The sequence below is a fragment of the Mauremys reevesii genome, linkage group 5 (genome assembly GCF_016161935.1).
Source record: "Mauremys reevesii isolate NIE-2019 linkage group 5, ASM1616193v1, whole genome shotgun sequence".
NCBI lineage: Eukaryota > Metazoa > Chordata > Testudines > Geoemydidae > Mauremys > Mauremys reevesii.
In genome coordinates, this window is record NC_052627.1 from 122911422 (window position 1) to 122924893 (window position 13472).

Sequence of the window (13472 nt, forward strand, 5' to 3'; positions counted from 1 at the left end):
CTGAGCTACTTCAGCAACTCCACACTGGTACTAAAACTATTCAGACTGAAGTGGTTCTTAGACCTGTTGAAAGCAAGTCTCATCCCATTGGTTTCTGAATGCATGAAAACTGTTTGGAATCCTTTTGTACATGGGGATGGCATTTTTACAGGCATTCTAGGGGCAGGATGGTGCTTAGAATGGTAAACCTTTTGAGTTCAGACCAGGCTCAAGAGCCATAGGTTGAGCCAATACATTGTACAGTGATCTCTTGCACAAATCTAATTGCTTAGGAGAAATCCTGGTTGAAGGCGGCATCCAGTCACAGCAAACTGTAAACAGCCTCTTTTGTTGACACTGAAATGTAAAAATTTTTATCAGTCCACTAGGAAAGGAAAATATCTGAGCATTTTAATTAGAATAAGTACAAGCCATAAAGTTTGTTCCATTTAATGTAAATTCCAAGTAGTTATCAAATTGTTAAGTGCATTCAATTATGTACAGACACGTCTTTGCTAAAATTCATGTTCATTATCAAATATTAATAAGTTACCAGAAGAAGTTGACACTAATTAAAAAATAACCTCAGTAAAAATGTAGAGCACAATATTTTAGTTTGAATATAAAGGTGTTTGAGAAATGTTTTGTACAGCTGCAGTCTTGTTAATTCTCCTCTTTGGTCCTCTGTTTTCTTGCAACTTAATTCAATGCATAGTTAAACTGGTTTGCAAACTTCTCGTGCTTCTTCTGGTCCATTCGATTCATTGCTTTCACCACCCGTTTCATGGCCCCTCTGTGTAAAAAAAAAAAGAAAGTGAATGAAAACAAGTTAACAGCTAAGTTGATGCTATATGTAGAGTCATGGGAAATGTTTATTAATGTCAGCAAAAAAAAATGGAGTGAGGTATGATTAATCACAAATCAGGCCTCTGAGCACTGCACTGATGAGGCAGAACAAATCTGTCATGTTAACTAAATTAGCTGCAACAATACAAATAGTTTAAATTCAACAGTGGCTTTATTAACAGGAGTAAACAAATTAAAGTCTTTCAGTTTAATGGTTGTACATTCTACCCTCATTACAACACCATCCTTGGTAGACAAACATTTGAGGTGGGATTTTCAAAAGCATTTAAATGGCTTAGGGGCACAAGTCTCATTGGTTTTCAATCACACTTGTGCTTGGACGGCACTTCTGCAAAATCCCACCTTTGAAATCCTGCAGAGTAAGCTTTTAGAAAGGGGAGAGACTATGCAATGCAGAATCAAGAAGTTTTATCGCGAAGACATTTCTTAGAGTAGTTTCTCTTATGAAAAGAACATTTACTCTACAATACCAAAACTCAAACCTAGGTGAATATCTTATTTAGAGATGCCTTTTAAAGGGCTTGCTGTTCAATTAAAAAGACACACTTTATTGCAACCTTCCTTTCAAAGGTTCCCCAAATGTTTTACTACTATATAAAGGAAATCTCTTCATCCCTTCCCCGATCCCACTTCTAAGATGGAATATGGCAGCTATTTAACTCACACAAACACTACAGTACCTTAGAAAGAAAGTGGAGGATAATATCTTGTAAATAAACGGTTACGTACTGAGACGTTATGCCCTATATTCTTCACAGAAATAGTGTTATGATATGAATATGGAATAACTAAGATATGTTTTATGCAAAATGGGTCATGTGAGGTATCACTGGAAAGGTTATGATTTACTGAATGTGATTATCTAATCTGTATTCATGTATCATTTCTGTAGCTGAAGTTAGAAATATTGACTATGTAATAATTACAACTGCGTTTTCACCTGGGGAACACCCACCAGACAGTATGCAAACAGCCTAGATGGAAGGACAATTTACATATGGTAGGAATCCTTTGAGGAAGGACAATAGGACTTTGAAGATAATAATCTCCCTCCTTCCTGAGAAGTTTCCTAAGCTGCTGCTTTGACACTGCAGAGTCAGGTGATCATGTCACCTGGAACTGGACATCATTTTGGACTTCTGATATTTTGCCACTGAAAGGGGGTGGGGTAGGAGTGAAAGTAGAAATACGGACTTACTGGTATGGGTCTGGGTTTGGGCCGGCTCTGGCCCCTGGAAGGGGCGGGGATGGGGGGGCTCAGAGCCAGCCCCGGCCTGCCTTGTACTGGTAAGCGTCCTCCCTCTACCCTGCTGGGATAGCAGCTGTAGCCGGGGGCTCCGGCAGCAGTTTAAAGGGCCCAGGCTTGGCCGCTGCTACTATCCTGGGCCCTTTAAACCACTGCTGGAGCCTCCGGCTGCCTCTGCTACCCGAGGGCTCTGGCAGCGGGGCTCCGGGGGCTATTTAAAGGGCCTGGTGCAGTAGAGGCAGCGGGAGCCCCGGCCCTTTAAATAACTCCTGGAGCCCTGCTGCCGCTACCCCAGGGCTCCAGCAGCGGGGCTCTGGTGGCAATTTAAAGGGCCTGGGGCTCTAGCTGCTGCCTGGGGAAGCTGGGCCGCACGAGTACAGTGCACGGGCTCTTGCCGGTACGCCATACCGGGGCGTACCAGCTTACTTTCACCTCTGGGGCGGGGGTCAAGCTAGGAAACAAAGGATTCCCACCATATGTAAATCCTATGTAAGGATGTGGAGTGAGTTAATCTTGGTTCTTCTCCACTGCCTCCCTGCCTGAGAAGGAAGGAAGGAAAGGAAAACACCTGAAGAAAGAAAGGAACTAAACTTGGGGTGTAGGGGGCAGGGGCTGAGCCTGGTCTGGCAATGGTGTCTGGCCCGTGAAGGATATACCTGGAGTTTTAAGCTGCAAGCAAGAGCTGTCTGTCCCCAAAGAAATTCTGCAACCTGCTTAAAACAACATTTAGGGTGAGAAATTATTATTTGTAGCTAGTATTCTTTAGCATATCAAGCTTAGTTTGCATGTTTTGTTTTATTTGCTCAGTAATCTGCTTTGTTCTGTTTGCTATCCCTTATAATCACTTAAAATTTATCTTTTATAGTTAATAAATTTGATTTTTGTTTATTCTAAAATCCAGTTTGTGCAATTCATATGGGGGGTTGGAGTGGAAAGCTGTGCATATCTTCCTACACATTGAGGGAGGGAGCGAATTTCATGAGCTTATGCCGTATAGCTCTCTATACTGAGCCAGACAATATAACTTTGGGTTTACACTCCAGAGGGTGTGTGCACCAGAGTGCTGGGCAATTCCCTGAGCTGAGTCCTCCTACACAGAGCTGACTGCAGACTCTGTGTGATTCTACAGCTGGGTGTGTCCCTACCTGTGTGTGTACATGCATGCAGGACAGGGTGAGGGAGCCCAGACTGGTGGAACGGGCAGGCTCAGTGGGACCCCAATACATCAGGTGGCACCCCAGAAAGGGGGGGGCCTGGCCAATCATACCTACCTTTCTGTAACGGTTCTTCTTTGAGATGTGTTGCATGTGTCCATTTCAGAGTGTGTGCGCGCACCTCGTGCACAGTTGCTGGAGAACTTTTTCCCTCAGTGGAACCAGTTGAGGCAGCTCTGTTGCCACACACACCACTGTGTGCTGGTATGAGAGGACAGAGCTGCCCCAACCCCCTCAGTTCCTTCATACTGGATAAACTCCAATAGTGAGAGGAAGGAGGGTCGTGGAATGGACATATGTGTAACATCTCAAAAAACAACAGTTACAGAAAGGTAGCTAACAGTTTTTTCTTCCTTGAGTGCTTGTTTGTGTCCATTCCACTACAGGTGACAAACAGGCAGATAAACATGGAGGTGGGGTCAGAGTTTACCTGAACAGCAATTGTAGGACAACCCATCCGAAACGGTCCTTGCACTGATGGGAAATGGCATAATGAGATGCAAAAGTGCACTGATGGCCAAATTGATGCTTTACAAATGTCTGTAATCAACACTTGCTCCAAGAAAGCTGCTGAAGTTGCCTGCGCTCTAGTGCAACGTGTCAATACTCTATCTCTTGGGGTTATATTAGCCTATTGGTATCATAAATGAATGCATGAAGAGATACAGGATGAGATTCTCTGAGTGGAAATTGGCTGGCCCTTATCTCTGTCCACAGTTGCAACAAACAACTGCATGGAGGATCTTAAGGACTTAATATGCTCCAGGAAGAAAGCTAAAGCCCTTCTTATACCCAACAAATGACGTTTCTCCTTATCTCTATGAGCATGGGGTTTGGGGAAAAACATTGGCAAGTAGATTGGCCATTCCATCATGTTAACCAGGCACTGATATGGGCCTGGGGCCCAACCTTGACTGGACCATTGCCCCTTAAGGGAAGGCCAGTGCTGCAACTGTTGCATGACCCGTGGTCCCCAAGTCTCTGATGGAAGGTATGCCCTCTGTCTTGGATGGGGCACAGATGAATGCATCTCTGAGTTTGAAAAGAAAGAATCCGAAATGTCTGACAACAGTGGGGGTGGGGAGCAGAACCAGATAGGACTTGGGGATAAGTAGCCCAAACCTGGAGATGGCAGTACTGGGGATATCAATGGAGGCTTGCCTTTTGATTGCACTGGCCTTTACGGAAGCTTGGCGGATAACGGTACTGTGGGTTCCTGATGCAGTGAGGTAGGCGCTGTAGGCATCGCTACTGATTGTAAACCTTTTTGCACTTCCAGGGATACTGATATCAAGAGGCTAAGCAGGTCCCTTGCAGATGGTTGGGAGTGGCAATGACTGATGGCTCTACCACAGAGATCTTCAGGGGCACCCTCAACAGACCTCACACAGGCTCCAGAGGCAGTGATCCCTTTTTAGCTGAAGAATGCTCCAGTGAGTGACTCTTGCCAAAATGTCTCGTAGAAGCTCTGCCTCTATTTGGCTTTGGCACGGACACACCCAAGTGAGATACCGAGCCTAAAAAAGGGACGAAGGAGCTGCAGGCATCTCCAGTGCACTCCATACTGAAGCTGATGTATTTGGGGTGCTCTCCATGTGAGATGAGTCTGATGGAGTGTGAAGTGCTGCATCCATGAGTAAACGTGAGTGTGAAGTACAACTTTCTTTGAATGGGGCTTAAGTGACAAACTGCAGGATGTGTTGTAGAACCAGGGCCTGGTCTCCATGGTGCTCATTGAACTCAATCAATAGAGGGCACCCAACATCTTGCAGAGTCATGTCTTAGTGTTATTCTGTTCTATCTGGGTTTTTATACACAAACTATCTCCATGGTAGCCGAGCACCATGAGACGTACTTTAATTGCCCCTGTATAACTCTAACTGCTTCACTCTGAAAACCATTTTGAAACCTCTGAAAACAGAAGAAACTTCTTAATACTGCTTTTAAATGGCCAGGGTAAAGCTCTTCACAGCAGCAGTTGTAACAGACGTCAATATTCTGAAATAAACACCTTGAAAATAGTGTCTCTAACAAAAACTCTACCAGCAAAGTTAACAAGGATTGTAGCTCTGTTCTTGCCAGAATAAGAAAAATGTGATCATGGTTTTGCACTTAAAATATTATCTAATTGGTAGGAGAAAAGTGAGTCTTTAGCACTGCACCATGGCCTTGACACTTTCATGTCATGTAGGTTTTACATTAGCACCACTGGGTTGTGCAATACTGTAAATGAAATGAGATCCCACTCTGATGATCTGTGTGCAATTTCACTTAACTTTATTGGCAGACTAGAGCCTGGGTTTATCACCTGTACATTTCAAGTAATTTGAGGTTGTTATAAAGAGCCAAGGTTATCATCTTGTTTAGTGCTGCAAACCATGAAACCTATTAAAACATGACAGGTTTGATTCCCCATGCCTTGCACAAACACACACTCAAAATCATTAGCACGAAGCACAGTAAACTAAAAACAGCTTTTTAAATTTATTTTGTAAAGGCTGATGTGAAATTCTGATTAGTAGAACTTTATGGCTTATTGACTTCTCTGATGAGGACCAGATAATATGAGAATTTCATAGAAAATGTCAGAAAAGCAATTTTTTTTTTTTAGTTACAATACCCACTGCATCAAATGAGAGAAAATGCAGAATTTTAAAACAAATGCTATCCCTTGGATGGTGTTTAACTAACACAGTCTGATGTTCTGGACATAATAGTCCAGCATCAGTGTTTTTTTAGTACTTTGCCTCTTGAATTGATAATTTGGTTACTCTGTTCCACTTGCGTTGGTCACACCAGTCAGTGTCTGAAAGTTTCTAGGCACATACAACTGCTACCCTGTTTGAAGCATGCTAAAGATTCTCTACTCAAGTTCTTATATGGTACCTATCACCACAGTATCAGAGTGCCTCACAAGAGAATAATCTCTGTAAAAAGAAAAAGGTCTAATTTCCTCCTTAACAAGATTAAAACTAAGTAAACAGATCTGTAAGTCAGGATGATGGGATGCAGCCTTCCATTGGAAGTCTATGACAGCAGAGACACTTCCCCTGTCTGTGGGCATGTCTTCACTGCAGTGTTAGCTCAAGTTACTGACAATCAAGTTAACTTCCCTCGAGTTAGCCTTGAGTGAGAGCAGTAGATGCAGGCAGTAAGTGAAGGTGATAATATACAAATGACTAATCTTAATCTTTAAATATATATATGCGCACACATCCATGCACACATTGCTTATTTTGGGACCCCTGACTAATTTGCTCTCTTTAAAGCGAAATGTGTCAGCCCATACTCCCTTGTCCAGTTTCCTATGCAGATGGCAAAAGTGGCCCCAGCAGCACCAGAGGGCAGCAGTGACTGCCTGAATGCAATAGGTTGGAGGAAACGGGAGAGGAATGGAAACAGTATTGTGAATCTCCACCCAGGCCTCTCTCTCAGCAGGGCATGCAAACTCTCCAACTCTCACTTCTTCGGAAAAGGGAGAGAGACACAGCAGATTCCCCCCCTAGAAGCATTAACAAAGGCCCATTGGGGGATTACAGGAATTTGGGCTGGGGACGGAGGCTCAGCTTCACTGCTTGCTGGTTGGCACTGAACTCTCCAGCTGTGTGCTACTCTCTTGCACCAGCTTTTCACCTGGTTTGCACAGCAGAGGTGCTTTTCCCCAAGTCCCTGAACAGGAGGCTGGGATGAGAACAGTAGAAGCCCAGGTCACAATGCTTCAGCTCCCTTCATGTTTGTGCTGCTACTAACATAAGAAGATGGGACTTGGGCTATAAAAGTGAAGAAAGATTTTGGGGGAGGAAGTTTGAGTGAGAATGCCGAAACTAGCTATAAGTTTAAAAAACAAACCAGCCACAGAGTAATATTTTTAAAAGGTGAAGTTTAGGGGGAAAATTCAGCCAAGTCTTAACCCATAAAAAGTGACTCTGTAAAAGAATATCAACGGGTTCCATGTTTTGCTGGTGATTTTCAGATCCCAGCTGTCCAATTGAAAGGTTTTTGCCAGCTCTGCAAACACAACCTGTGATCTGAAAGTCAACTTGAGTTCTCTCTGTGACCTGTATCATCACCACTAATAACAATTCTATAACTGACATTCAGCTTACGATTCTGTGGAGATATATATATATATATATATATATATATATATATAAGAACTTGCGGGAGTAGGCTCCAGCTCCTTCTCCCACAGCTGCAATGGCTTATTAGGGCTAACAAGAATAAACTCTAGTACATTTATTTGTGTCAGGGAAGTAAGCAGCTAGAACTCTGAATACATGCCAGGGGCAGATCTGTTGAGAAATGCTCTGTTTTTACCAAGTACTTTTCAGACTATAATGTCATTTCAATTACAATGGAGAGTTACTGAGCCTGATGAATACTAGTGCGTAAGAACTAACGGCGGCGACTTGTAGTTTTATTCTGGGTGCCTGAATGGCCAGCATGTCTCTTGTCAGCTAGGACTTTAGGGGAGAAGATCAGTAACCAACCTTTCCTCCCAGGCTTGGCTGCTTTGGACCAAATTCTTATTTATTGTGTGACACAGGCACAGGTTTAAGTTTACTGCATAGATCTGTACAGCTTTAATTATCTTTAATTGCTTATTTTACTAACTGGTTTACTGCACCTTTAGTGGACCCCAATGCCTAATTCTTTACTAAGGTAAAAAAGAGCAACGGCAAAGCAGTGTGACAGCCTGCCATAAGAAACAAAGGAGGGAGAACAGTGTGAGACACACTTTTTTCCCCTCCTTGATAAGACTAGTAGAGAAATTGAAGACCATTTGAGACACATTTCCTTTAGTCTTTTACTTCCATTTATACTCTATAGCTTGACTTTCTTCTCCATCACTGTTCAACTTCACCATTTACCCTTGCCTACTGACCACTTTGTGCAGCCTGGGACGGCTAATAGGTGTGCAGCTACCACCCTCCTTCCTGCCACCCTGCACAACCCTTCCCAGTTGAACTACTGCTCTGAGAAGGAATGGAGTCTGGTTGTACGCTCTAGGATCTAGTTTGTCCCAAATCACAAATGTTGTACCTTTGTCCAGCTAAGGTATAGCTGGGGTCAAAGTTCAACTCTAAGGTCAAGAAGGTATGGGGGATGGTAACATGGGAGGCGAGAGAGAAGATATGGCCTTCCAGAAACCTAGCAAGTGGTCAGAGGTCGGGGGAGATCAGCCCAGTAACCAGCACCAAGATTCCACTGCAGGCAAAAGCAAAACAGCTCAAACATAGGCCCTTTTACTGGTCAATGCTGTTCACCCTTACCCCTGAGCACACCTCTAAATTGTTCGTACCAAGAGGGACATCCCTTATTTTTAGACTTACATTACATCTAAACTACTGAATTATAAACAAGTATTGGGCCACTTACTATAGAATTACATCACAAATTCTGGGTTATGAACCTGAGGCTACAGAAATTTATCCCATGTCATTTGAAACTCTCTCTCTCAAATCCTATATATCTTGCAAGTACATTCTAGAGAGGAAGCACAATGCCACACAGCAGGAGGCTCCAGGAAAGCAAGCAGAAGACTTATAAATGGCCTTTATACAGTTTTATAAATGCCAGTGGTGAAGTGTTCCCCTGAGGAATAACCCTGTTCATTAGCTTATTGTTGTCCCATGCGCCCACTCTCTGGCAGACAGAAGGCACCGTTTTTCTGCAGCGAGCTGTGAGGGCTTTTTCCTTGCTGCTTGTTCAGGTGGAAACAGCTACTAAAATCAAAATGTTAAAAAAGGCAATGAAGTGGGGGTTGAGGGTTTCAAATAAGGTAACTATCTTACTTATTGAAGACTTTCTTCCCCAGCCGTGAACGAGAAGTATTAGCCTCCTGTTTCAAGTCTGTCAGATTTGGATATTTCCTCTTCTTCCCTTTGTTCTTCCCTCCTTTTCCTTTCCCACTGTATCTCGAGGATCCAAGATCTATTCCAGTAGCTGCTTCAACCTCTCTCATGAATTCTGGGTCTTGCCACTCTGTTTAAAGAGGAAAAAAACCAACATTTTAAAGATCAGACAATCCCATCTAAAACTTGCGAGTTTCCAGTGGTATTAGGGCCTGTTCACAAGGAGGGCAGAACCATGTTGCTGCAAGGATTGTAGTCTGAAATCTAAGTTATATAGCCTAATGGGTGCAAGCGTACTAGTCTACAGCACAGATCTCTGGGAAGAAATCCTGGCCAAGATGATTGGGCATACTTCCTAATATCAACCGCGGTAGCTAATACAGTTCTGGATGTAAGGCCTAAGTCAACTTCTTGTAAAAGAGCAACAGCAGAATTCCAGGGAATGCACTTCACGTGGGAGAAGTAGCCTAAATACTGAAGTTATTAGTATCAGAGGGGTAGCCGTGTTAGTCTGGATCTGTAAAAGCAGCAAAGAGTCTTGTGGCACCTTATAGACTAACTCCAAAACGTCTGTTAGTCTATAAGGTGCCACAAGACTCTTTGCTGCTTTTACTGAGGTTATTATTATTTAATCTAACAAGAAGCTGCCAGTCTGAGCTCACGAGTTTATGATGTAGAGTAAATTTTGGAAAAATGAATTATAAAAAAATTGTGCCCAGGATATTTCATGTTTGGAGAAGAGTGGTTGCTTAGATATGCAATAGCATTTCCATAGTCAGGAAGTAAGATTACTTCAAAATACATAGCTAATTTCGGACAGACTTGATAGCACACTCTAAGGAAAAGAAATATGATCTTGTTCTCATCCTCTCAATATTGAATCTGGAAAAGCCTTCACTTCTGAAATATCCCACCACTCCAAATTTAAATTGTCTAAATCCAACTTTCTTCTTCCTACAACAGCACTAGAGTCAATTTAGCACTGTCAAAAACTTCTGTTGATATTTTATTAAAGCCTTACAAGTTTCAGAACTAGAATAACTGTTAACACTACTACAATTAAGTGCCACAATAGGAAAAGGCCTAAGTAACCTAGACTGTAAATAAACTCTTAGGGAAGGGACTGTCATTACTTTTTGGCACAGAGTCTAGCATAATGGGGCCCCGTCCTGGACTGGGGCAGTAGGTGTCAGTGTAATATAAACAGGTAGGATTATGGTGTTGCTCAGGGCAAAAGGAACATAGTCTACATTTGAAAATAATTCAAATTCATGGGAAAATTAATCTTAAAATAGAAAAATCAAGTTATGGATTGGAAACAAACAAGTGCAAGTATAATTTTGAAAAGCAGCAGACTGACTAACATGTTAGAATCCTGGAACGCCAGAGTTCTAGTTCTCACTCTGCCAATAACTTGTCAAGTAGTCTTGGGTTTGTCACCTAACCTTTCTTGATCAAAATCTCCATCTGTGAATAGCAATAGCACAAGGGTGACATTAGGTTTACTTAACATTTGTACAGAGCTTTGAAAAAAATCAAAGGTGCTAAATTTTATTAATAAAGAAGCCTATAATTTCATGTGTATACCTTAAGTGGTCAAGAACTATGACAAAAATATAGATTATGCTGTTTCAGGTAGGTCAGAGGTAACATATTCCTCTTAGCAGCATTAAAATGATACAGCTCAGGAGTATTAACTCATCTATGCAGGGAAAGGATAGATCTAACCTATCAATTTTATGCACAAAAAAACGGAGTGAGATTAAAATTATGCACAAACAAAATGATGAAGAAAGCAGAGCTGGGAACGAACTGAGAAAGGGAAGTATAGAGGGAGAAAATAGAACCCACACAGTTGATAGATCAGAAGACTTCACAGAGTTTATTTTTTGAAGTGAAGGAATACATAGCAGCACAATTCAGATACAGGAACGATTAATCCAAGATTAAGGAAAACTGTCTAAACAGTTTATCTCCCAGTAATAAGAAGGCGTCACAGTTTAGGAACCCAGTGAATGGAGCAATTGTTTAAACACAACGAAAAATGCCGGCATCCAGTAGAGATGAAATGAGCATTTGAGTAAAATGAAGGAGCAATTTAAAAGCCTTTGAGAAAAATCAATAGAATGCCAGGGAAGAGCAGCCTTTTTGAGCATTGATGGGCCCCTAAAGCTCTTCATACATTGTTACTGAGTTTAGCAGCAGGGAAAAGAAAATTACACAGTTTGCAAGGGTAGGCGGGAATCAATACTGTAGTTAGTAAAGAGATGCTATTTCACATCTGACTGGCCAGCGGCCTGCCTTCACCAGCTTGTCCTGATACCTGTTTGTTAACAAGTCACTAAGGGCTGAAAAACCAGATACTCTTCAGGGTTGACACAAAAAATAGGCACTTAATTTGCTCCTGTGTGCGAACTATTGGAAAAGGATGAACACTGCAGATTAGCGGGTCAGTGTAATCCCTCATGATTCATTGTTTCAGGGCCAAACAGCTTAAAGCACCGTTTTGTGAACATATGGCTAGAATCTAATACTTTAAACTAAGTTTTAATTTAATAATGTTCAAGCCTCACTTTTTTTAAATATCTCAGTAGTGACCGTATTGCCAAGACACACACTGGTCATTATCATATGGACTATATTACTTTTTCATAATTGTTTTTCCATTCAGTCACATGGGGATAAAAATTAATCTACCTTCCAGTAGAGTGAAGAACACAGGAAACCCGTGATCTGAGCTAGCCTAAAGTTTCTGATAAGCAGAGTCTTCTTGGGAGTACCCATTACAAATTCATGCACTTGAAATCAGAAGCAGCAAACATTAATTAGATCTATATACATTTAAATAAAAGGAACCAGATTAGTTCCCTCAGGAAGTCTTTAGATTCTGGCCTGTATTAGAAATTACTAGTAAAAGGACCAATTTTGTACTTAAGAGTAAAATAAAAAGTTTAATTTGGCAAGGGAATGGAAGTGTTTATTACTTTAGAAGCACCTTTCCTTGGCCCCAAAAAAGTAACATCTTATTTACTGTCATCTTTACAAACCTGCCACTCATTGCTTAAACACCCTGTTCTTTCAGCCTTACAAGCCTAGTTAGGAAATGGACAGGACTACTGGAGAAGGTGGAATAGGTGCATGCTATTCCTGTCTCCCCCACAAACTGTTGTTGTACATAACCGCAACACCCAACACTCTCAGGGTCTTTGTGCAGTGAATGAACTACACTCTTGACCATGATTGATCCTCATTTTGCAATGTGTGGTCACTTACGTGTGGAATCACAGTACCAACTGTAAGAACAAAGTATGTGTAGTATCAGGTGGGTTATTTTAGACTCTAAACTACCTTGTGTTGTGAACATGTGCACAATCCTCACAGCTACACTGACGTGCTTGGTAATGCCGTTACAAGTCACTTGCAGGAAAGACATGACTTTTTAAACACTGGTTAAAACAATACATCAGATCTTAATTTAAAAGTCTTTAGCTATGGACAAGAATTAATGAACCAAATACTACGACCAATGAGCAAATATGCTCAATAACAGTTAATACACAGACATTAGAAACTTTCTTTAAATTAAATGAATGGAAGTTTTGGCCAGGAAACTAAGTGCCATAGTTTCTTTAGCGTCCCACTAGACAGGCAGACAATGGTGGGCAGAAGGGAGCTCAGATTGACATTTCAGCTTAAAAATGGCATTCAGTAGGGCAGCAAAGTAATGTCAGAAGTGGAGTGGGACTCAAGCACACATCTTTCTGGGCCAGAGGTGAGCGTGTTACCAACAGCGCCACACTGACACGGTAATAAAAATCAGTATTATGTCTAGCCTAGAGGAATGTCAATTTCACAGAAAAAAAAATCAATAGTTTTCAGTTTGTGATTTTTTTACACCAGAGCATTAGGGCTGGTCTACACTTGAAACGTTACAGCTGTGCCACTGTAGTACTTTAGCATAGACATTACCTGTGCCAATTAGAGGGGTTCTCCCACTGGCATAATTAATTCACCTCCCCAAGAGGCAGTATCTAGGTCGACAGAACAATTCTTCCATTGACCTACCGCTGTCTACATCGGGGTTAGGTTGGCTTAATTAAGTCACTCAGGAGTGTGAATTTTACAACGCCCTTGAGCAATGTAGCTGGGTTGACTTAACTTTTGAGTGTAGGCCTGGCCTTAGGTTCTGTTTCTAGTTTGAAACTAGCCTCTCAAGAGTAGCTACTAACATAACTCCCTTTCTCTGTCTGTAGATTTTGCCAGAATTAAAATAAGAAAAGTCAAAACTTTTTTTAAAAACCAAAATAACCA

The 13472-nt window shown here is 41.7% G+C and overlaps 1 protein-coding gene across 2 annotated transcripts in view; it reads right to left on the reverse strand.

Annotated features, from left to right (window-relative positions):
* Positions 1-413: 413 nt before the first annotated feature.
* Positions 414-13472, reverse strand: part of UVSSA (UV stimulated scaffold protein A) — a 98746-nt gene continuing 85687 nt past the window's right edge. For both annotated transcript variants that reach the window (XM_039540725.1, XM_039540726.1), the window contains 2 exons: positions 9102-9291; positions 414-772 (listed from right to left, as the gene is read on the reverse strand). In XM_039540725.1, the coding sequence (XP_039396659.1) occupies positions 679-772; positions 9102-9291 (284 nt within the window). In that variant the 3' untranslated portion in view covers positions 414-678. The remainder of the gene's footprint in view (positions 773-9101; positions 9292-13472) is intronic.